At 50.1% G+C, this 23,645-nt stretch overlaps 2 protein-coding genes across 2 annotated transcripts; both read left to right on the forward strand.

Annotated features, from left to right (window-relative positions):
• Positions 1 to 405: 405 nt before the first annotated feature.
• LOC124704352 (purine permease 3-like) lies at positions 406 to 12,638 on the forward strand. Its single transcript, XM_047236610.1, has 2 exons — positions 406 to 1,167; positions 12,306 to 12,638. Exons 1-2 carry the CDS (start codon positions 406 to 408, stop codon positions 12,636 to 12,638), a joined length of 1,095 nt encoding a protein of 364 aa, XP_047092566.1.
• A 6,919-nt stretch (positions 12,639 to 19,557) lies between these two features.
• Positions 19,558 to 23,542, forward strand: LOC124684949 (eyes absent homolog). The gene is made up of 6 exons (XM_047219208.1): positions 19,558 to 19,630; positions 20,216 to 20,468; positions 20,734 to 20,901; positions 21,840 to 21,933; positions 22,698 to 22,853; positions 22,953 to 23,542. The coding sequence occupies exons 2-6, from the start codon at positions 20,223 to 20,225 to the stop codon at positions 23,201 to 23,203; spliced, it is 915 nt and encodes a 304-aa protein (XP_047075164.1). The 5' UTR covers positions 19,558 to 19,630; positions 20,216 to 20,222; the 3' UTR covers positions 23,204 to 23,542.
• Positions 23,543 to 23,645: the final 103 nt, after the last annotated feature.

The raw sequence follows: 23,645 nt of genomic DNA on the forward strand, positions 1-23,645 counted from the left end.
TGGTTATGTTATATTTATCAATTCTATCATGTTGCATTATTTATTTTATAAGTGTTTTGTTAAACTTATTCTATCAATTATTTTTGCTCGTGTGGCTAGCACCCTTAAGCTAGCACTGCCCTAACCATCAACGCCTCAAATGTCCCATTCTACTCCGAGACCTGCAACAATGCTACACTTTTCAAACTACAGTCAAAATTAACTCACCATCGGTGGCTGTTAAAAAACTAGTTTAGATAATTACTCCGTATATATAAGAAGGATCCATCACTCTTAGGTAGCCGGCCGGCCGGCGTCACCGTTGTCTACAAAGCGCCGTGCGCGCTAGCTTCCAGAAATGCAGTCCTACACCACACTAGGCAGCCAAGCAGCCAGGCAAGAGCCAACCTCGATCGTAACGTAGGCATGGACGACGTAGAAGCGCCCAAGGACACGAACCACTCGCCGGCGCCGGCGCCGCGCGGCAAGGGGATGCACTGGCTCCTGGTGGTGGTGAACTGCGGGATGCTCTCGCTGGGCACCACGGGCGGGCCGCTCCTGAGCCGCCTCTACTACAGCAAGGGCGGGCACCGGCAGTGGCTGTCGGCGTGGCTGGAGACCGGCGGCTGGCCGCTGCTGCTGATCCCCGTGGTGGCGTCCTACCTCAGCCGGCGCGCGCGCGACCCTCGCGCGCCGCTGGTGCTGACCCGGCCGCGCATCCTGCTCGCGGCGGCGGCGCTCGGGGTGGCCACGGGCGCGGACGACTTCCTGTACGCGTACGGGCTGTCCTTCCTGCCGGTGTCCACCTCCGCCATCCTCATCTCCACGCAGCTCGCCTTCACGGTCTTCTTCGCGTTCCTCGTCGTGCGGCAGCGGCTGACGGCCCCGTCGCTGAACGCGGTGGCGCTGCTGACGATGGGCGCCGTGGTGCTGGGCCTGCACGCCTCGTCGGACCGCCCCGCGGGGGTGAGCCGGGGCCAGTACTGGCTGGGCTTCGTCCTCAGCCTCGGCGCCGCGGCGCTGTACGGGCTCGTGCTGCCGCTCGTGGAGCTGACGTACAAGCGCGCCGCCGCGGGTGGTGGTGGCCGCGTGCTGACGTACGCGCTGGTGATGGAGATGCAGCTGGTCATGGGCTTCTTCGCCACCGCCTTCTGCACCGTCGGCATGATCGTCAACAACGATTTCCAGGTCACGCGTCCCTCGCCCTACACTAGTCCTTGATCGATCGATCGAGTAGTTGGTGTTTGCATGGAGCGATCTTGCTAGGAGAGGTGCAGCCTTTAGCTTAGTTAAGGTGTTGAATATAATTGCCTAGTCTTTTCTATTATAGACCTATCTTATGAATGAAATTTTTTTTTTTTGCGGGTAAAAGCGGATTTTATTACTCAATAGGGATTACAAGCAGGTCGGATTCAAGGACCTGACGAAGACAATCAGGCCCCGAATCATCCCAGATCAAAGTTCTACCCTGTAGTCTCGCAAAAGATGCAAGACAATCACTAGCCCTATTTTGTGTTCTATCCACTTTTACAAAGAAAACAGTACTACCAGAAATAACTAAAGCTTTAATCTCAGCTATAAGAAACGAAAACGTCGACCGATCTAGCATAGCATTGTTGATAGCATCAAATAGAGCGGCGCAATCCAGCTCCACCACCATTGGTTTGTCACTCCATTGCTGGGCAAGAACAAGTCCCTCTCTGCAAGCATGTACTTCCGCTTCAAAAGCTTCAGAGCATCTGAACAGCTGACGACAAGCCGAGACAATAACCTGTCCTTCCTCATCTCGCAGTAGCATGCCGGCACCAGTAGTGCCCTAAAAGGTTCTGGTTTTAAATTCTAGCCAATGTAGTATTTAAAATAAATATTCGCGGCCTCCTTTTAAGTATCAACAATAAACATCTAAGTCATGTGCAAGATCTAAAAAAAAAAGCTCACCGGTCTAGATGCGAAGAAAGGTGTTGAATATATTTGCATATAGTCTGTTTCATTAGATCGATTTTATGGATGAATCAGCTAGAGCATGCAATTCTACCTAGTGCACACCTCTTTTACTATAGATCGTTCTTATAGATAAACCAATTAGAGCATGCAATTTCACACAGTGCACACCTATGATACAAAAGTACAATACGGGCAAAAGGCTGGACATAGACGCATAGGTCGATGAAGCGAGGCAGGCCGGTTGCCGTCGTTTCCCATCCTCTCTTTTTCTCCTGGATGACATCATCGCAGCTTGAACACAAAAAGGGGCATTTGGCGATTGGCCTTTGGCTCAAGTGGAGACACGCGATTTTCAGGGAAGAAAGCGTACCATGGAATCAGGACGTCTAGGCCCCACCTAGAAAGAAACGTTGTTTGGTTTCTGAATGTAGGACTACTGTGGTATTGTCACGCTAGGGGTTGCATGATCCCACAGTATCTCTTGGACGGCACAATTTCGGCACTCAAATATATGCCCCACCACTAACCGTCAAAAGAAGGATGCACGACGCTAGCGTCAGCCATGGCCCAAGTCGGTCAACCCTACCTAATCTAGGAATTGTCGACCCGCCTGTCGCCTAGTCGTTGTCCTCGTCACTCTCGATTTTGATGATGAACGATGGTGGTGGGTGGGTGGGTGGGGGAGGGGGCACAATGTGGCCGGTGGGTAGGGCAGTGGACCAGATGGAGTCGCGGCGCGAGGGGGAGAACGTCCCGCGCCATTGCGACCCTCCCCACCGCGTTCCACGCCACTTCCTCCCTCTCGGCCCTCGCCATGGCCCTCATGGAGGCTCCCCTCTCGACCTGCTTAGTAGCCTCCTTTTCTGGCGCCTCGGCAGATCTAGAGGCATCGACAACTTGTCGCGGTTTAGATGCCAACCCGTGGGCAGGTGCACGTCCGCTGCCCAGCCATGGAACCAACATGCCCAACTCCAAGAACGAGGGCATCATTGTGATATCGACATTGACGCGTTGCCGCACACGAGGGAGGGGGTACGCGAAACATGACGTCGACTAACCATGGAGGAGGAGCTGGCCACATGGCCGTGCTTCCCCTACCAGACCACCGTTTCGGGCATGGCGACTAGGGTTGCTACTGTCGACAACCGCAGTGGGGACTCGGAGTGAGGAGTGGTGATAGGGTTGCTCGTGGGCACGAAGAAGTAGGCACGGTCCCATTTATAAGATCACGAGGGATTGTTGTGCCACCGACACGATCTCAGAGAGGTGGACATGTGCAGACTAGGGAGGACATGTCGCGTATCTGTATCTTGTCCTTGAGGATGCAAACGAGACCCACATTTGGATCAGGATTAGGTCCTTGCAGAAAAACAAACGGATATGTGGCCAAATGTGTTTCCGGCGTTGGGCCACGGTTTCTAACCGGGATGACTTCATCGGACGTGCACGGACCAAATGTGTTGCCGCATAAAAGATGCCCTAAGAGCATGTTCAGTCGCGTCCCCCCAAATGGTGCCCCGAAGGCCTATTGGGCGCGATCGATAGAAAACCATGCCCAGCCATGTGCTCCAAAGTCCATTTTCGTCCGGCGCGGCTCAATAGCATGTTCGGCGCCTCGAAGCCATCCCCGCCCCCACAGGGCTCCTTGTTGGGGCGTCGGACTCAACGCAGTGGCGACTTGGAGATTGGAGGGATAGCCCAGTCATGGACACACCCACATGCGTGCAACTTTTCATAATGGTTGCGATGTTTCCCGGGGAGGGGGTAGGCGAGACATCTCGTCGTCGCCGGCGTTATTACACACTGCTCCTTCCCGCCCTTTCCCTCCACTTTCCGGCTCGTCTTCGCCTATTAAAGACCGACCATCGTGCAAGTTCACTGTGCACTCGCCTCTATCGCTCCTTCCCGCCCTTCTTTTCCTCCTAGCCACAACCTTTCTGGTAACAATATTGCGCCACAACATCACCACGTACTTGATGTTGGGCTGCAACGGCTGCAGGGGCTGCCGGCTGAACCTCTGCCGCCACGGACCAAGCCCTTCCCTTTGGACGATGACTACAATGAGTTCGTTGAGCCCAAATAGGCGTTCCTAGCGGACGCGGAGTGCGAGATGATGGAAGAGGCGATGTGGGACAACGACCGGAGTTAGCGACCCAGAGAAGGCGGCTATCCTCGCATCATTCCAGTCGGTAAGGAAGCGTAGGGACGCCACCCGTAACCGATAGGAGGTCAACGAGGCCATCATGTAGCGCATCCGAGATCTTCGTCGAACATCCACCTATAGAGGAGGCTAATCACCTTCTCATGGCGGTCGAGCTGTAGAGGATCCTCGAGCTCAATGCTTAGACCCGCCCTGAGGACACCACCCGCGAACCAGCGCGAGTCGCCCAAAACGAGGAGTGTCGCCTGAGGAGGGCGGAGTTGAAAGGCTAACGTCCATGGAAGCTCCGGCGGTACCGACGGTGGCGCAACACCGCAAGATGCATGAAGCAATGGCGCGTGCATCTGACGACAAGGCGGAGAGGTGGGCTCAACATGGCAAGGTGAAGAATGACGGCGAGGCTGGCCCATCGTGAGCCCCCGATCGATAGCTAGTAGGCTAGGTTTTATTTAAAATATAACCCCTTTTCATTCAGCTTTGTAATGTATAACTAGATTTGAAAGAAAAAAATAAATTATGTCGAATTTATGTGTTTTGATTGAGGAACGTGGCTGAAAATGGATGTGCCCTTAACACGTCACTAGAGGGCGGCTTCCCTTAATAAACCAATCCAACGCCCACACATTGTTGGTGGACGCGACGTGAGAGAAGATGCTCTAACTCCACCGTTCACATGCATGAAGAACAAATGTGGATCGGTCTTCGGATGAAAAGGCAGATAATGCTTTTAGCGCAAAGAGATATCATATCCTCCTACTTTCTCTCTTAAACGAATCTTCTTACATCAAACAAACAAAAACGAAAACGAATCTTCTTACAGACTTTGTGGCTTGCCATCTTTCTTCGATTCTACCTAGGACTGACCGCTGGCTCAGACAGTAACAAATGCCAACGTCAGAAGATATAGGAAACTTATCAAGCTTTTACTCCTACGATGATTATTTCTAACTTCGTTCTCGGTGAGATGGTATTATTAAATCTTAATTGCATCTTATGTTGCACTTGATGACTAACAAGGCAAATTTAATTGTCCGAATAAATTTTTTTAATTGCATCTTCACTTGCTACTAAAAAACTCTCGGTTGCAACTTCACTTGCAACTAAAAAAAACCTAGTTGCAACTTATACGTTTGAAACGCGATGCAATTTTGTTATCACCAGGATTTAGCCGCGATCAGGAGGTGGGCCGCGATCAAGATGGGCTTGGAAGAGTATATATGGAAAATCCTGAAGCGGCCTGACACGAAGGAATTGGGCTGAATTGCCCGTGTATCTTTATGGTAGATTATATGTTAGATTAAAAGTTAGAGTTTGTCTCGTGCACGGTTTAGTGCACGCCCACATTAGAAAGTCCCCTGGACTATAAATATGTACCTAGGGTTTATGGAATAAACAACAACTCACGTTCAACCCCAAAAACAAACCAATCTCGGCGCATCGCCAACTCCTTCATCTCGAAGGTTTCTATCAGGTAAGCGACATGCTGCCTAGATCGCATCTTGCGATCTAGGCAGCACAAGCCCACGTTGTTCATGCGTTGCTCGTATCGAAGCGTTTTTGATGGCGAGCAACGTAGTTATCATTAGATGTGTTAGGGTTAGCATTGTTCTTCGTTTAAGCATGCTTACGTAGTGCAACCCTTGCATATCTAGCCGTCCTCACGCCTATCTCAGGTGTGGGGGCGGCACCCCGCTTGATCATTATTTAGTAGATCTGATCCGTTACGATTGCTCCTTGTTCTACAAGGATTAGTTTAATATCTGCAATAGTTTGGCCTTACAATGGGGGGAGGATCCAGGTGGCACGTAGGGTGGCGTTCGCAAGTCCTAAACGGGATGTTCCTAGGATCAACTTCATGTTGGTTTTTTGGCCTTGTTTAGGATCGGCTTACGAGCACCGTGCGTGGCCGCAAGGCCCAACCTGGAGTAGGATGATCCGGTTATGCGGTGAAAACCCTAAATCGTCGTAGATCTCATTAGCTTCATCTTGATCAAGCGGGACCACCAAGTATTCGTGCACCCCGTACGGATCATGGGTGGATCGGCTCTTTGAGCCGATTCACGAGATAACCTCGAGAGCCGATCGAGGCTCGTATTTAACGTTTACATGTATGCCCTGCAGGAAACTAAGCGAGGCAACCTCATCACCTTCCCGACCAGGTATAGGTCAGGTGGCACGCCCTTGCACTTCGCAACGCCGCGTGTGACCGAGAAGAGCATTGCGGGCCGTCGCTCGGAGGGGTCTCAGCCAGCCGCAGCTCTAGGCTCCCCCGGCTCTACGAGTGTTGACAAGGCCGCTGCCCGCCGGTGGGTTTTGGCAGATCAACACATTCGGCACGCCGGTGGGACATATCGTCTACATCAACCACATCGCCATCTACATCCGAGATGGCGGACGGCACGCCGCTCACCTACGAGGATCCGCCCGATGACCTCAAGAAGCAATACAACGAGATCAAGGCTACCCTCGAAGCCGACCTCATCGGCTCTTTTCGGAGAACCCGTTCCGGTGGCATCGGATGGAAGGGGTTCTCACCGAAGGTGCACTCGATGGGGTAGACCTCTGCGCCCGTCGGAGGAACGCACCGGGGGTCCGCGGCAGGAGATCAACTACCCGGTGGCTCACTCGCTACACCGCCACTCCGAGAACTTGGTCAACGTGCTCGGAGCGTGTCGCTCGCGCGTGATCCAGGAGATCATGAGCCGCCGGCACTCGCCGTCAGGACCAGCTCTCGGGACGCATCAAGGGGAGTTGCCATTCCAGGTCCCGTCCACCGCTGCCATTTGCGTTGGCAGCACCTGCTGAAGTGCCGACTACACCGGCATTCCTCGTCTACAGAATTGGTGGCGACCCCAGTGACTACCGGTTCTTAATGGAGGCGCCTAAGGAGATCCCTCATGGGTACGCGTGCATGTATGTGCCGGATTGTGGTGACCGGGCACTCACAAACCAGGCCACAACATCGGGGACTCCGGCGAAGACAGGGAGGAACGTCGGCGACGAGCGCGACGTGGCTAACTAAATACGCCACACCGACGAAACTCCCGAGCCCAGCTCCCGCAGCCGGCTCGTAGCTGGAAAAGCAAACGTGGCAGGCCAAGTACGCCACCCCGGCGAATCTTCGAGTGCAACTCCTACGGCCAGCACAACGGATCAGATCGGTGCCATACCGAGAGACCAGTTCGGCATGATGCCGAAAAGAAGGGCGATCGGCTATTCCAAGCCGTACCACCGACGATTACGAGATGATCCCGCCGCCACCAAAATATCGGCTCCCCGACTTCTCCAAATTCGGTGGATCGGATGGCTCCGGCTCCATCGAGCACGTCGGCCGATATTTGGCTCAACTAGGGCCGGCTTCAGTGTCGGATCAGCTACGCGTGAGGCTCTTTTCACAGTCCCTCACGGGATCGGCTTTTGGATGGTACACCTCTCTACCGGCGAACTCCATCCGAGTCTTGGAAGCAATTGGAAGAACAAGTTCCATATGCAATACCATTCGAAGCTTCCGAGTCCGGCATTGCCGATCTAGCACAACTACGTCGAAGCGCGGGAAACGGTGACAGAATACATCCAGCCGCTTCAGAATCTTAGGAACCGATGTTATTCGGTTCGTATAACCGAAAAGGAAGCAGTCGAGTTGGCAGTAGCAGGCCTTGCAACACAGCTCAAGGACATGGCCTCCCAAGCAGATTATCCTCGCCGGCGCACATGGTTCGAAACTATCAGCATATGAACAGCGCCACCCCGACCTGTACCAAGACAAGTTCAAGCGTGCAATAGTCATGGTCGATACGGAGGAGGATGAAGTGCCTGCGGGAGGCCAAGAGATAGCAGTGGCTGAGTGGACTCAGGGAGGAACCCCTGTGGCCTGCAAATGGGTAAAGCCACCAGGGCCGCCCAGGGGATTTGATTTTGACGTGACCAAGACTGAACAAATCTTCGACCTCCTGCTCAAGGAGAAACAGTTGACGGTTCCTGAAGGTCTCAAGTTCCCCACGGCGAAAGAGCTAAACGGAAAGCCGTACTCGCAAATTCCACAACTCGCTTTCCCATGCCACCAACGACTGCCGGGTGTGGCGTCGGCACATCCAAGCGGCGATAGAGAAGGGGCGGCTAATTTTCAACCAGGTACGCCATGAAGGTCGACACCCAACCCTTCCCCGCCGTTAACATGGTAGAAATCACCTACCCCGAAGGTTGCCAGCCAGGTCCCTCGTTCAGCATAAATATGGTAGGACCTGGAAACCACTCTGGCAAAGATGGAGATGAGGGCAGCTGCTCTCATAGCAAGGACACAGAGGATGCCGCTCCACGCGATCGGCTCCATCATGATGGCAAGCGCTATGTCACAGGGAGAGGTGAAGAATATAAGATATCAGCGACCCCTCTCCGATCACCTCCTCAACAAATATGTTAGCCCAGTATGACCAACGCCGGCGACCCAATTACGATGATAGAGAAGATCGTTTGGCTAGAGAAGCCAGAAGACATCGTCGGCAGAATCGCGATGAGGAGGAGCACGAGCGCTGTGCCACGGAAGCATCCAGGGAGCAAGATGACAACGCCAGACACTGGGACTGCCCCTTCTTCAGACACTGCTGGGATTCAGGAATGAGCCGATTGCCCACAATCGGCAATTGCCCAGAATGCAATCGAAAAAGAAGGAGGCAGCCAACGTGTCCGTGTTCGAGCGCTTAGGGCCTCTCCCGCCACAGAGCAAACGCGCCGAGTCACCTCGTTGGGCAGATCTTGAAGATTCGGAAGACGAGGGAGAAGTGGAAGAAGACAGGTACCACCGGCCAAGGTGGTGCCTCGACGGACTCAGCCGTTCCCGAAGCGTAGGGTTCAGCGATTGCGCGGCCTGGAGGAAGCCGAAAGGTTGTACCTCGCATACGCTAAGAAAGGCACGGCCCGATCTGGCTGCAAAGGTTCAGCGAACCCTGGATGAAGAGGGTCGTCCACGGAAAATGGAGTGGCGCCCTAAACAGAGGAAAGCCGATGATGAGACATCGGCTGGCACAAACATGGTACTCGTCTTGCCGACAGAGCGTAGCGCCCCACGACTCTACGGAGCCCACAAGGTGGACGGCAGCATGCGCATCAAGTCAGAGGTTGGGTTGGTTTCATCCAGCCTGACCAAGTAGCAAGATCAAACCAATGGGCAAACCAGGAGAGGCTGATCCTTGTGATCGGCCCCAAAAAAATTTACGAAGGGAACTTACAAAACCTTCAACGAACAAGCAACGTGGAGGCCGATTCCAGCAATCGGCCAAAATTATCCTCACCTACCTTTCTACCTGGGTTCAACATGTTATCCAACAGAGCCGATACCATCAATTTTCTTGACAGAATCGGCTCGGGGGGGCACCCAGGTATATGAAAATACGAGGATATGCAACAGAAGCATCTCATCTTTTGTTGATGGGTATTGGAATATGGGGGCCGATGCACAGGTCGGCTGTAAAAATAAAAAGTGAAAATTCGAAAATTTTCGAGCACAGCCGATGCAAGCAGACATCGACTTCAGAATCAAGAAACAGCCGATGTGTAGCCATCGACTCTAGTTGTGCGAGGATTATCAAGCCTTCACCAAATCCAGGACGTCTAATCTGTGGGGCTAGTGCAGCTGAAACAAAAAAATTATCGGCTGTGGCACATTCTCGCCTCGAGTAAGAGCTCGGGGGGCAGCTCACCGTGAAGGCTTTCCGCTCAGAGAAGCCGATTTGTGTTCGAATCGGCTGACGCTGCATAAGGAGCTTCCCCACACACGATCAGGCCCAGGTCTACCCAGTTCATGCGCGTATTCCTCGTCTCTGTTTTGCATTGGCTGAGACTCGGGGGGCAACAGGCCTGGTAGATCGCTCTGTGGAAGGACCGATGCGTTGTTATCGGCTCATTACACATTGACGAAGAGGGCAAATCGGCAAGGTCAGTAGGAGAGGCAAATCGGCTCAATTAAACTCAGAAGAAATCGGCAAAATCAAAATGGGGAATAGTTCTTCATTGATAGGCGGGATTTCTTACATAAAGAGCTGAATTGCTCTCAAAAGGAAATACGAGGGGATACATTGCCCCATCTACTACTACTGACCCTATGACAGAGGTCCTATCTACGGGCCGTCATTGTCCTCATCGTCATCCTCCGAGCTCTCATCGGCACTGCTGCCGATGGGCTCCTCGTCGCTACTCCCGTAGCCCTCCGCGGGGGCCTCATCCCCGTCTTCGTCGTCGCCGTCGTCGTCGTCCCACCACATGCGAAGGCGCTTCGCTGGTGGGTAGCCCTCGAGGGAGTCGTCGTCGTCGTCGTCCTCCTCGTCCTCTTCTTCCTCCATCACCCCCTCGGAGGAGGTGAAGTCGTCCCAGGAGAAGCGATCGTCATCGCTCTCCTCCCCTGGTTCCCCGTCGGCGAGGAAACGGAGGTCGCTCTCCCCGTCCGTCGAGGACTGGTCGTCCTCGGACCAGATGGAGAAGTCATGGTCTGACTCCTCCCCGGCCGCAATGGCGCGGCGGGTATTGGCCGCATGGACCGCCGCTGGGTTGTGCTCCGGCGTTGGCTCGCGGGAACTGGAGGACTGGCTGGAGAGGTCCGATGGGGCTGAGGAGGAAGAAGACATGATGGTGCAGGAGGGTTTTTGGACTGCTAATGCGAGGATGCGAGGCGAACTGTTCGTAGCGGTTAAATAAAAGGGAGATGGTGAAAATTCAATGCCACAGCGAGTTTCCGAGGAAGTGGTGTTTGAAAGAAAGAGAAAAGACTGCGCAAATCACGCGGAGAAGTTGAGAAGGCAAGTCATCATGATGACGGATACTGCGACAGGTTACGCCACGACATGACCCGACGAGAGCGTAATGATTTTGGAAATTCCATTTCCAAAACCAGGGGGGCATGTGTTATCACCAGGATTTAGCCGCGATCAGGAGGTGGGCCGCGATCAAGATGGGCTTGGAAGAGTATATATGGAAAATCCTGAAGCGGCCTGACACGAAGGAATTGGGCTGAATTGCCCGTGTATCTTTATGGTAGATTATATGTTAGATTAAAAGTTAGAGTTTGTCTCGTGCACGGTTTAGTGCACGCCCACATTAGAAAGTCCCCTGGACTATAAATATGTACCTAGGGTTTATGGAATAAACAACAACTCACGTTCAACCCCAAAAACAAACCAATCTCGGCGCATCGCCAACTCCTTCATCTCGAAGGTTTCTATCGGGTAAGCGACATGCTGCCTAGATCGCATCTTGCGATCTAGGCAGCACAAGCCCCACGTTGTTCATGCGTTGCTCGTACTCGAAGCGTTTTTGATGGCGAGCAACGTAGTTATCATTAGATGTGTTAGGGTTAGCATTGTTCTTCGTTTAAGCATGCTTACGTAGTGCAACCCTTGCATATCTAGCCGTCCTCACGCCTATCTCAGGTGTGGGGGCGGCACCCCGCTTGATCATTATTTAGTAGATCTGATCCGTTACGATTGCTCCTTGTTCTACAAGGATTAGTTTAATATCTGCAATAGTTTGGCCTTACAATGGGGGAGGATCCAGGTGGCACGTAGGGTGGCGTTCGCAAGTCCTAAACGGGATGTTCCTAGGATCAACTTCATGTTGGTTTTTTGGCCTTGTTTAGGATCGGCTTACGAGCACCGTGCGTGGCCGCAAGGCCCAACCTGGAGTAGGATGATCCGGTTATGCGGTGAAAACCCTAAATCGTCGTAGATCTCATTAGCTTCATCTTGATCAAGCAGGACCACCAAGTATTCGTGCACCCCGTACGGATCATGGGTGGATCGGCTCTTTGAGCCGATTCACGGGATAACCTCGAGAGCCGATCGAGGCTCGTATTTAACGTTTACATGTATGCCCTGCAGGAAACTAAGCGAGGCAACCTCATCACCTTCCGACCAGGTATAGGTCAGGTGGCACGCCCTTGCACTTCGCAACGCCGCGTGTGACCAGAAGAGCATTGCGGGCCGTCGCTCGGAGGGGTCTCAGCCAGCCGCAGCTCTAGGCTCCCCCCGGCTCTACAGTGTTGACAAGGCCGCTGCCCGCCGGTGGGTTTTGGCAGTCAACAAATTTTCAACGGTGTAAAACTTGATTGAGCATGAACTAAGCAAATCCCCCATTCTCCTTAATCATGTCGCAGTTAGACCACGCCCGAAAGAAACATGGCGCTCGTGGAAGTGTGGTCTGATGACTGATCGATTCTTGGCATGCGTGTATACAGGCAATCGCGAGGGAAGCGCGGGCGTTCGAGCTGGGGGAGGCGCGGTACTACACGGTGCTGGTGTGGAGCGCCATACTATGGCAGTTCTTCTTTCTAGGCGCCGTGGGCGTCATCTTCTGCGTCCACACGCTCTTCATCGGTATCCTCATCGCTGCCTTCATCCCGGTGACGGAGGTGCTGGGCGTCGTCTTCCTCCACGAGAAGTTCAGCAGCGAGAAGGGCATGGCCCTCGTGCTCTCGCTCTGGGGCCTCGCCTCCTACTCCTACGGCGAGTACAGTGAGGCCCAGGCAAACAAGAAGAAAGCGGCCTTGTTGGAATCCCAAGCTTCGTAACCTGCACAGTTTGTAAATACGTTGTTCTTGAGAATTACAATTTGTAATTTTGCATGTATTGTGCTTGTGTGTGTATCAGGCCCCTGGTGTGTAGAAGGAATAACCTGGTATTTGCAACTACCAGTTCGTTAATCTGTTTGTTTTCCCTCTGCATTTCTGTTTCCTATGCGACTTGTTTTGGGTATGGGGTTTTGTTGGTGGTTTTGCTGGCACCTCTTTTTTGTTTCGTCAAATGGTATAAAACGGTGCACTGGCTAATCAGAATTGCCTCCCTATCCTAGAAACTCCTAGATTAAGTCATCGCTCAATACTCAAATCTACAATTTAAGCATCCGAGGCTGCATCAATCGAGGATACACGACATAAGAAATTGATCCTATATTTTGCTAGTCTACCGTAAAAGTTCTGATTTGATTCAGTTTAATCTTATATATATGAATGCTCTCACAAAAAGGTAAATCCAAGATGCCGGGTAAGGTACCTGCCTCACCCCCGCCTGCTAGACAACTGCCTCAACAAGATCAACTGAGTCTCCTGCTACAATGATAATGAAATGGGAAATTCCAGAACCATAGGCGACATGCCATGGGATGCGCCAAATCCAAGAATTCATGATTTTCGTGTGCAAAAAAAAAAAACAAAGAATAAAATTGAAAGGCCTTGTCATCATCGTTGATGAGCTTATCTAGGACCCATAACTGGCCTAATTTAGGTTTACAAAACATGTAAGAGAATTCCATTTTATGCGTGAAAAAAGAAGAAGAAGAGGTATCGACTCGAAGCATCCCGCAAACCGTGACGCACGTTACGTTGAGGCAGGCGGTAGAGGAGGAGTGCACGTGTAGGAGTCCTCTCCTCATGCTTGTACAACAAGTGAAACAACCCTCCGTATAAGAAGGTCCATCTCATGGTGAAAAACCACGCCCCTCGCGTCGCCTCCTCCGGGCGACTGGGGGGCGAACCCTAACTCCCAGCCGGCGCCACCCTCCTCCCCTCCTCCCTCTCCTCGTCGCCCCCCAACGCGGCCGCCGGGCAAAGCCGTGCGACGCCGGTGAAGGGGGCGGCGGGGACCTAGTCCCTCTCGGCTCCTAGTGCGGCGGCTTGGAGGGAGGCCTCCCCGCTGGGGACCGGAGGCGGTGCGCAGCCGGTGATGCGGAGCTGAGGAGGCGTGGCGACGCTGGGGCGAGGCGGCTTGCTGCGCCACCGGCGACCGTGAGCTCGCGGGTCTGGATGGGCTCGAGCGGGCCCAGATGGGCTCGTGCGGGCCATGCCCTCTGGTCGCGCCGGCTTGGCTCTTCATCTGCGGAGGGCCGGCCTCAAGGTGGTCCTCCTCCGGCGGTGGTGGTGGCCGGAGTTCCTCCGGTGGCGGCAACGACCTAACTCCCTAGATCAGATCATCTTGATCTCGTTCCTGGTTCATGTTGGGTGGCTGCTGCGGTGGTTTTTGGTGGGCTTTGTTCTCCTCCGTCGACTAGTAGATGCTTCCCGCGGTGGTGGTTCAGGGCGGCATCTTCTGACTCGTCTCCGTCTCGCTGGGGGCGGTGTTTGGCCCGGGTGAAAACCCTGCTCGGTACGTCCGATGCTGACCACGGTGACGCCTGCGGGCGCCATTTTCCTCCTTGGAGGCGTGTTCTTGGGCCTGGTTGTTCTTCCCCTCGACGCCGGGGGAAACCCTAGGTCTGCCTGTCAGACCGGGCAGCGGCGGCGGTGCTCCGTCGCTTTCCTTCTTGAAGGCGCTGCTTTGGCTGCGAGGGGTGTCCTAGTGTGGCACTCGGAGGTTGTGGTCCTGCCGGTGTTGGCTACTGCTCAAGGTGTGAGTCTCCGGGGCGCAATGTACGCCATCACCAACACTCTCTAGTCGGCTCATTCCCAAGTTCGGTCACACCCAGCCACTCTCTCGCTTCATCTTCTAGGCGCATGGAGTGGTTCGTTGGTCTCGGCAACTTGGCTATTGGTCGTATTGTGGTTTTTGTTGGGCGTTGGATGTGACGCGGTCTGGAGACTCTATGCCCCGCCTCCTCGCCATTCTTGGGTTGAGGTTGGACAAAGCGAGCTTGTTGGTGTTGTAGGAGTGCGTTGTAAGCCGAAAGGCATGTGTGGTGTTGTAGCCTTTCTATGGTGTTTCTTGTCAGCTTAATACAATGACCCGCACTCCGTTGCGGGTTCTAAAAAAAAAAAGGTCCATCTCTGTACTAACAACATATGACTAAACTTTTGTCTCACCTCTTGTCTTGGATAAATGGGCCATTGGGCAGATTTCAGGAAGTATGGAATAAATGGGTTGGACCAAATTTTGGGAAAAAAATCCAAGATAATATCTATAGGGCTTCAAATCACATAGGTCGCCAGTTATTAAAATGCAATTATCATTCAATAACTTAAAACATACTTATTACCAAAAAAGGTGAGAATCCTTGAATGGGAAGATAGAACTGAATTCCCTACCAAGACCGGTGCTTCACAATTACCAACATGGAGCTCCTGATAAGTTAATTTGCAAACTACAACTTGCAAAAAAGGAGAGGCTCCCGTGCTGCTCCCCAGGGCGGCACCGGGGCCAACCCTAGCTGCCACAAGATTCTCGTCGTCGTTGTCGCTGACCTCGTCTGTGGCGGCAGGACCCAACGCTGAAGGAGCTGGGGGTAGATCGCGGCGACAATGTTCAAGCATGGCTATGGAGGCACGGGCACCTCCCGTCGAGCATGGCAGCCAGGGGCGGAGTCCTCTAGTCGAGGCGGCGATGTTGATCCACTTCATCGACGATGCACTTCAGTGTTATCCTGCGGAAGAGGCGGTGTTGTGGATCTTGGGTCCCTTCCAGATCCTCCGCCCTTGATCTGTCGGTATACATCCGGTGGGTTTGGCGACCAGTGGTGTGGGGACTGCCAGCCTGGCTTCGAATAAAGGGGGTTTGGTCCTAGCTGGACTTTTCCTTTTTGCAATTTTTTTTGTTGTTGTATGCAGCCTTATTGCCATTAGAGCCATGTGTTGTTGCAGATGTTAGATGTAATTGGTATCTTCGCGATATTAAAACATTTTTTTATCGAAGAAAAAGAGAAATTATTCTCAAAGAAGAGAGAAACAATAAATAAAGTTAGTTTAATTGATTTTGATTGCTACTGATGCCTCACTATCGGCTGCAACGTTAAGAGGGCAGGGTCATGTATGCTGCATCTATTTTCAAATGGTTGTATGTGCGAAGAGTAAACGTGCAAGTGATGTGTGCAATCACACATGAGTGACGTGGCTTAGGATGTTGTATGCAGCTTGTAAAGTTCACCGTCCGATTGAGCTGGGCAAATGACTCATCAGCATCTTAACAGTTATCTGAAAATGTTGAACGCTTATTGGAGTGGCCACGTGCCCCCTTTGGCTAGTAGCTAGCTTTATGGTATCAAAAGCTTCGATTATACGAGAAGCTATTGGGGACAAAACAATCCAAGTATCGAACACTTGTTTTTCGTGGAAGAATGGTTATGTATGATTAACAGATTACAACTTTTTTTTTTTTTGAAACACAGTACAATCAAAGACGCTCATACATACGCGCACACACTCACCCCTATGAACACACACACGCACACCCTACCCCTATGAGCACCTCCAAAAGACTGCGTTGAAGAATTGATCCGGCGGGTCTTGAGATTGACGAAGTCATTATACGAGAAGCTATTGGGGACAAAACAATCCAAGTATCGAACACTTGTTTTTCGTGGAAGAATGGTTATGTATGATTAACAGATTACAACTTTAGAAAAGAAAAGAAATGCGTCAAAAAGTTGTGGTACGCACTTTTATGAAACCATGCACCATATTCAGTTCACACGATACTTTTTTTTTTTTTGAGGAAAGCAAGTACGTGTTCAAACAAGATTACAAGAACAGAAACCGCACACGCACCCACACACTAGAGCAACCCGAAGGCCACCTGCCATGGCAAAGAGCGAAAAGAACCCTTTGAAAAGATAAAATAAAAAAGAAGTCCCTGCAGGTCCTGTAGCTCCACCACCGCACCGCCCGCCGCATCGAAGGCCAATGCCGCCGGGACGCCATCGGAGAAAAAAGCGAGCCTGCCACAGACCCAAGAACAGCTAGGGCTCGTTAGCAGCCAAGCTGCGTTGCAAACCGCATGAATCATCCGACGCAACCGCCGGAATCGAAGCCGTTGATCGAACATCGGCGGGGAGACATCCCCGAGCCACCGCTGCCTCGCCTTCGCCGTCTCTAGCTGGAGCCAGAGAGAAGAAACGAAGACGCTCTCCAGCATCCACCAACCTTGCCAAAGCAAGCAAGCACCAGGCTGCCTCCACAACGACAAGCTCCTGTACGAGGCGGCTGCAACAACCGACGACGACCGCCGGAACGCCGCCGCACCACCCCCAGACTCTCCGCAGCAAGGCCAGAGCCCTCCTTACCGCAACGAAGAGAGAGACAGAGGACAAAAGCTCCATGCGCCGGTCGCCGTCCTCGCCGCGTCGACCACGCCCCGAGCACGCACAGCCAGCAGCTCATCGACTGCGCCACATGCATCGCCGGGAAGGGGAACAAGCTCTGGCACCATTATTCCACTGAGGCACCATCAACCCCCTCACGATAACACCTCCAGGAAACCTACCCCTACTATGTACATGCCGGACTCGCAGATCCGGGGTTCCCCCCTCTCCCGCCGCCGAGCCGGCAGATGGAGAGAGAGGGAACCACCGCCCCGGCCGGCGGCGAAGCGAAGAACCCGAAGTCGCCTTCTTATCGCCTCACACGCTACAGTAGTAGGGGAAAGGGGACTCGAAGTTGCCGGACCGAGCCTAGTTTCTCAGCTCAGTTCACACGATTCTATAAAGCTTGTTATGCTCTGTCCAATATAATCATGATAAAAAATGCCATGGTCTTTGATAAGATGGCTAGAGAGGAATGCCAAGGTCTTTGAAAAGATGGCAACCCTTCTGATGGAGTTTTGCCGGTGTATCATGACGGAGTTTGAGCAGTGGAAGCTCGCCAAGCTTCCAGAATGTTAGTATGGAGGAGCTCGAGACAGATTGATGTGATCTGCTTCTGGCTTTAATAATCAAATAACTCATTCTCTTCCTTACCGAATGAAGACATGCCATACTCGCGCGTGTTCTTAGGAAAAAAATGATAAAAACAATCTCCCATTTAGGTCAATTAGATTCAGCCTCTCCTAGCTCTGTTGCCCCCTTGAGTGCCAAAAAGGTATGAGGATACACATGGGGCTAATGTATCACGCTTGTGCGCACAATAAGATTCTCACTATGCATAACTTGGTAACCCGCGCGCAGCTGGCCTCACGGCCTAGTTTGCACAAACATGTCATATTCACTCGAAGACGGATCAGGTCTTGTCCCACAAATTGTAGCTTCATTCTGGTGGCGAATGGCCGCACGATAAGACAACATCTAATGGAGTGCCATTCAACCAACAGTGCGATGAATTCATTGTCAGCTTTCCAAAGCCTATAAGAAGGTGGCCAACAACCATCGTACTAGTGTGATTAAGTCTAGAAGGAATAACGGGCAGGTTCCCTACAACGTCATCATGCAGTGCTAGGATGTGGCCCTACTAAGTCAAGAGTTTTCCCAATATGATTGCAACTATTCCCACCATCTCGGGACTAATGTTTTCCTTATCCACCAGTTATGTCGGTGCCATGACTCTTTTTTCCTTAGGATTTTATGTAAATATTATTTTCTTCATAACTAATCGAATGACAAAGCATCTTTATTTTTCTCTTACATAATGTCCAAAGCCCTCCTTGATGAGCTATATGTTTCCCATGCCTCTCTCTCCCCGTATCTCTATCAGCTTTAGTGTCATTTTTTCTTTCTTTTTTGGCAAATATTAGTCATGCATTATACTAGAAAGAATTTGATGACCAAAAAGAATACTGTGGCTGCTCATGGTTATTTTGGCCAATTAATCTTCCGATATACTAGTTTCAACAACTCTCGTTTTTTACACTTCTTCTTGGCTGCTTGGCCTATAATAGGAATCTGGTTCACTGCTTTAGGTATTAGTACTATGCCTTTCAACCTAAATGGTTTCAATTTCAACCAATATGTAGTTGATAGTCAAGGTCGCGTTATTAATACTTGGGCTGATATCATTAACCGAGCTAATCTTGGTATGGAAGTAATGCACGAACGTAATGCTCACAACTTCCCTCTAGACCTAGCTGCTCTTGAAGTTCCATCTCTTAATGAATAAGGTTTTTCTGCTAACATTGCAAAGTTCACCATAGACATGGAAATACACTAGCGACTGAAGAGCAATGCACATGTAGTTGCTTGCTTTGAACGAAGAATTGGCTTCTCAATAGCGTCGTTGTAGATGGATCTACGTTGGGAGAGCTGGGCCGAGGATAGGTCTATATAATTCAAAATAGAGAAGTGAAACTAAGATAAACATACGTGCAGAAGGATAACAACCGCTCAAGGGATAGATTATCAGTTAGGATTGACGTAAATCAAATAGGTTAGTAAACAGGAGAACGCGTTGAGGCCCCTCCCTTGCCCGTCTTCGGACGATAAATCCACCATAGAGACCCAACTATAAAACCAAACCATCGAGCGGCATGCTCGATGAGCACACACAACCAACAAAAAAGAACTACAAAACCAAACTAGTCATCAGTTTTTTCGAATCACCATGTGTAATTTTCTGACAAAATTGAAAAGGCCATGCTCCGGCTAGCTCCTAAAGAAAAAAACAGCTTTGTCGTGTGGATTTCTCTAAATCAGTTCCGTTAACTTCTTCAACGGGCCAGATAAGGCCACGTCACTTGTTCTTCATATCTCTGTCTCTGTCCCAGGAGAGAGCTTTCTTTCTAACAAACAGCTCACGAGCTCCAGGTGCCTCCGGCTTCGCATCGCATCCGCCGGCCCACGCCGCCGCACCTCCACCGCCCTCACGCCGCCGGGGCAGACGGACGCGGCAGCCGTGCCCGCCAGCCAGGTCTCCGCCGCCGAATCTTACGCGAGGTAGAGCTCCGTTTCGTCCTCATCGGTTTTACTTTACTGGATTGGAGTGGAGATCCGAATCCGGGCCTGGATTGGTCCATGTCGCCGCTCACGAGCCCTATCCTGTGCTGCTCGGGGTTATTCCGGGAGCCCTGCCCTCCCCTGCTGTTCCTGTTAGCTTCGATCGATCTAGTCGAAATAAATTGTGCCTTTCAGTTGGCTGCCGGATCAGTGCTTCTGCGTGGTAGAAGTGGTGATCAGTACCAGTTTATTTGTTGGAATTTTTGGGCGCGTCGTCTGGTACATGAAGAGTATAGAGCAGTAGAGGCCAGAGGGGACAAGGGGCCAACATGGAGCAGGGGTGGTACAAGAGGAATTTTTTCTTCTTGATGAGGCCCTATGTTGGAACATATGTAACCTTAAACGTATCGAACTTCAGGACTGAATGTCGTCTTTCGTCACGTGTTCCAGCGACAGCGTGTATGATGATACCATAAGAATGGGATTTTGTAACTAGCGACGGCGCACTTTGATAGCGTGCTGCCCTGATTTTACGTCATCTGTGCGATACTACATTCTAGCTGATGTGATCTTGTATGTCGACAGGTGCCGAATGGACGAAGTTGTCTCCGCTTTGGCAAGTAGCCAAACTTCCGCCGGTGATGGCGTGACAGACCAGCCTATCATCGTGTACGTATGGGACATGGATGAAACGCTTATTCTGCTCAAGTCGCTGCTGGATGGGTCGTTTGCTGGGCATTATGAAGGCCTCAAGGACCATGAAAAAGGTACTGAGTTAGGGAAGCGTTGGGAGAACATCATTCTTGAACTATGCGATGGGCACTTCTTCTATGAGGAGGTCAGTTGACACCTCAAATCTTATACGCTGCTAGCTTACTAGATTAACATATGTATGAGAACATTTCACATTTTTCTCTGCATGTTGTTTTGCCTTTTATCTTGTTAGGAATGATAATGCTACTAGAAATACCAAAACTGTATTCAGTATCTTCTTTTGATATTGTGGATGAGTCATCTAGCTGCATATTTGTACAATGTGGGTCCATTTTTATATGTCAATTTCTATCTCATGTACTGATCTTTTTGTTCTCTCACATATGCAGATCGAGAACTACAATGAACCCTATCTCGATGCATTACGTGCATATGATGATGGGAAAGACTTGACGAAATATGATTTTGAGGCCGACTGCTTTAGTTCTCCTTATGATGATGCGAATAAAAGGAAGCTTGCCTATAGGCATCGTGCTATTGGAGACAAGTATGCAAAGGTGTCACAATAATTACTTGATCTTACTCTATTTCCTTGAACATTTGTTACATGCCATTAAGCAGCTCTGTTGCATTTAAGAGCGAACCTTCTAAATATGGTGATGCCCAGTGCCCAGATTACTTTTCGAAAAAGCTATAATCGATCATTTCGTGTCATGAGAATGAGTGGTTGATGAGAGAATTCACGTAGCATCTGTCTCCTTTCTGTAGCAATAACTTCTTTTGTGGTGTTTGGTCTTTAATTCTTAGACCTAATCCTTGTGATGTTTTGCTCTTGGCCTTAGTTTTCTACAACATCTAGCAAGTGGTAGTGGTATATTGCAAATTCAGTGTGCAAACTTTCGTGTGTACAACTTTTTCTGCATGCATATCCTAATCTTGTAACACAATTGAAGCCAGTTTTGTTCAGAGATGTTAACATCTTTTCATGTGAGCTTCTAGAATGAAGAGTATTCCAACATACATGTGGTCCGTTAACTAAGCAAATTAGCATTGTGAGTTGTAACCACATAACTAGATTCCATCAGGACAACCAGACCACGCAAGTTTATGTCTAGTCACAGTTTGATATTTTCGCTCAAGCTTTACATCGAGCACTGACCATATTTTGAATGGTTGCCATATGGCGAAAACATTATTTTTGGCCATTTTTGGCGGCATGAGAGTGGGGTGGGTCTTGTATCATATATTGATTTGAAAATGTCAAGAAAGTATCTCCGTTCTGTAAAATAGTATTAGGCAGCTGAACTGCAGCAGGTATATTGCTACCATTTGGAGTTCCCAGCCATCATTTTCCTTATTGAAAAGCTCCCGAGCTTCAGTTTTATTGCTACTATTTGGAGTTCTGATTCGTAAAGTTATTAATTTGTAAATTGTAATATTTCTATTAGTCTCATCTCTGAGCCACTAAGCTTAAGCTGCTCTGGCGTTTTTTCAGGGTTTGGAAAAAATTCTGGACCACCACATGTTAAAAGTCTGGAATGATTTGTATAGTTCGACAGATAAATATACTGATGGTTGGCTTTCTTCAGGTATTGTGATTCATACTAGTTTACTATTTCCACTTGGAAATGTTTCTTACTGTTGAGAAATATCAATATTGAAACAAGATGCTTCTGATTTTCACTTTGTGAGAAAAGGTGGCAACCATCCATTGGAGTTAAAGTGTTTACATCCAAAAATCTGCTAAAGCATAATGACATTATGTAATGCAAATTATGGAATACATGATAATGTTAATATCAAAGCAAGATGCTGCTAAATTTCTACTTCCAGTTAGTGAAAAAAGAGAGCATGCTTTCAGTTTCATGATGAACTAGATCTATTATAAAAGCTATATGTGTTTACAACCTCCAAGAGGATGCATTATAAAAGCTATATGTGTTTACAATCAAGACTCCAAGAGGATACATTATATGATATATAATATGTCAGTGATAAAATCTGGAATTTTGTTTTTTGGTTTCCGTATGTACCCTTGCCTTGAGATGTGGGAGAAATAAGTTGAAGTGATTTCATCCTCTGATAGCATTCTTGTTATCCGTATCCATTTTTCTGCACTAACAATGACTGGTCTACTCTAAACACGGAATCACATCTCAATCTATGTTTACTATTGATCCAGTTTCATAAGGTTGCTGAACTGGTGATAACTATGTATACTTGAATCTATGTGCAAAAACAAATAGAGTATGCCATGGAGGGATAGAATGATTAAGTTCATTGCCTTCTTGCGTCAACGTCTACGATGTGTTTTGCATGCTTGAATACTCAATACTGTTTTCCTGATATGCAGCTCATAAGTTGCTGGAAGAAGCACTGGGTAAATCGACAGCTGAACCTGGTAGCAAACCTTTAGGCATCAATCTCATAGTTACTTCAGGGTCCCTGGTTCCAAGTATTGCCAAATGTTTGCTGTATCGCCTGGATGACGTGGTCTCATCTGATAATGGTACACTTACGTTGCCGTACTAGTTAGTGGTTTTTGTTCACTTCATTTTTGTTGCGCATGGAAATTTTATGCTAATGTTCAACTGCTTACATTGTGCAGTCTACAGCTCGTGGGAAGTGGGGAAACTGCAGTGCTTCAAGTGGATCAAGGAACGCTATGGCGGTCCTAACGTCCGCTTCTGCGCGGTCGGTGACGGGCACGAAGAGCGCAGCGCGGCATCCATAATGAAATGGCCCTTTGTCAAGATTGAGATCGGCCCCGATGCTCCTCACAGGTTCCCAGGCCTGAGCCTGTCGACCATACATGGTATCATGGATGCCGTGTACCAGCCATCAAACAAAGATGGTTGATCTTGGATGCCAATCGCCCTTCAGATCTTTCAATCTAAGGGAACTGTAGTAGAGTGGGAGATGATATATACATAGGAGGCAAGTTGGCCTGCCCTTGCCTCGAGAATCGGGAAGACGCCTGTGCGATAAATAAGAGCGTCCGATTCGCTCTGTCATGTCGAAGTTAAACCGTGTCCTTATAGCCTCATTTTACTGTAATCTGTTTTAAGTTGTAACAGGTTGGTTGTTGTCGCGAGTCTGTATTCTCATTTAAGATTTGATTATGTACAGATGAGGTCTGTTGAAAAATCTGGGTTGGCGTAATGGCGTATAGTCCAATATATTACCCTGTTACTGGTTTGATGGTAGGTTTGGAGGGACTGGGATAGTGGGATCCGGTGCCTCGCCTCTGCAGCCTCTTCCCGCCGGGAAAATAATCCTGCCGGGAAAGGCTTGGCTGGGT

Source organism: Lolium rigidum, chromosome 1 (assembly GCF_022539505.1).
Source record: "Lolium rigidum isolate FL_2022 chromosome 1, APGP_CSIRO_Lrig_0.1, whole genome shotgun sequence".
In the NCBI taxonomy this organism is placed as follows: Eukaryota; Viridiplantae; Streptophyta; class Magnoliopsida; order Poales; family Poaceae; genus Lolium; species Lolium rigidum.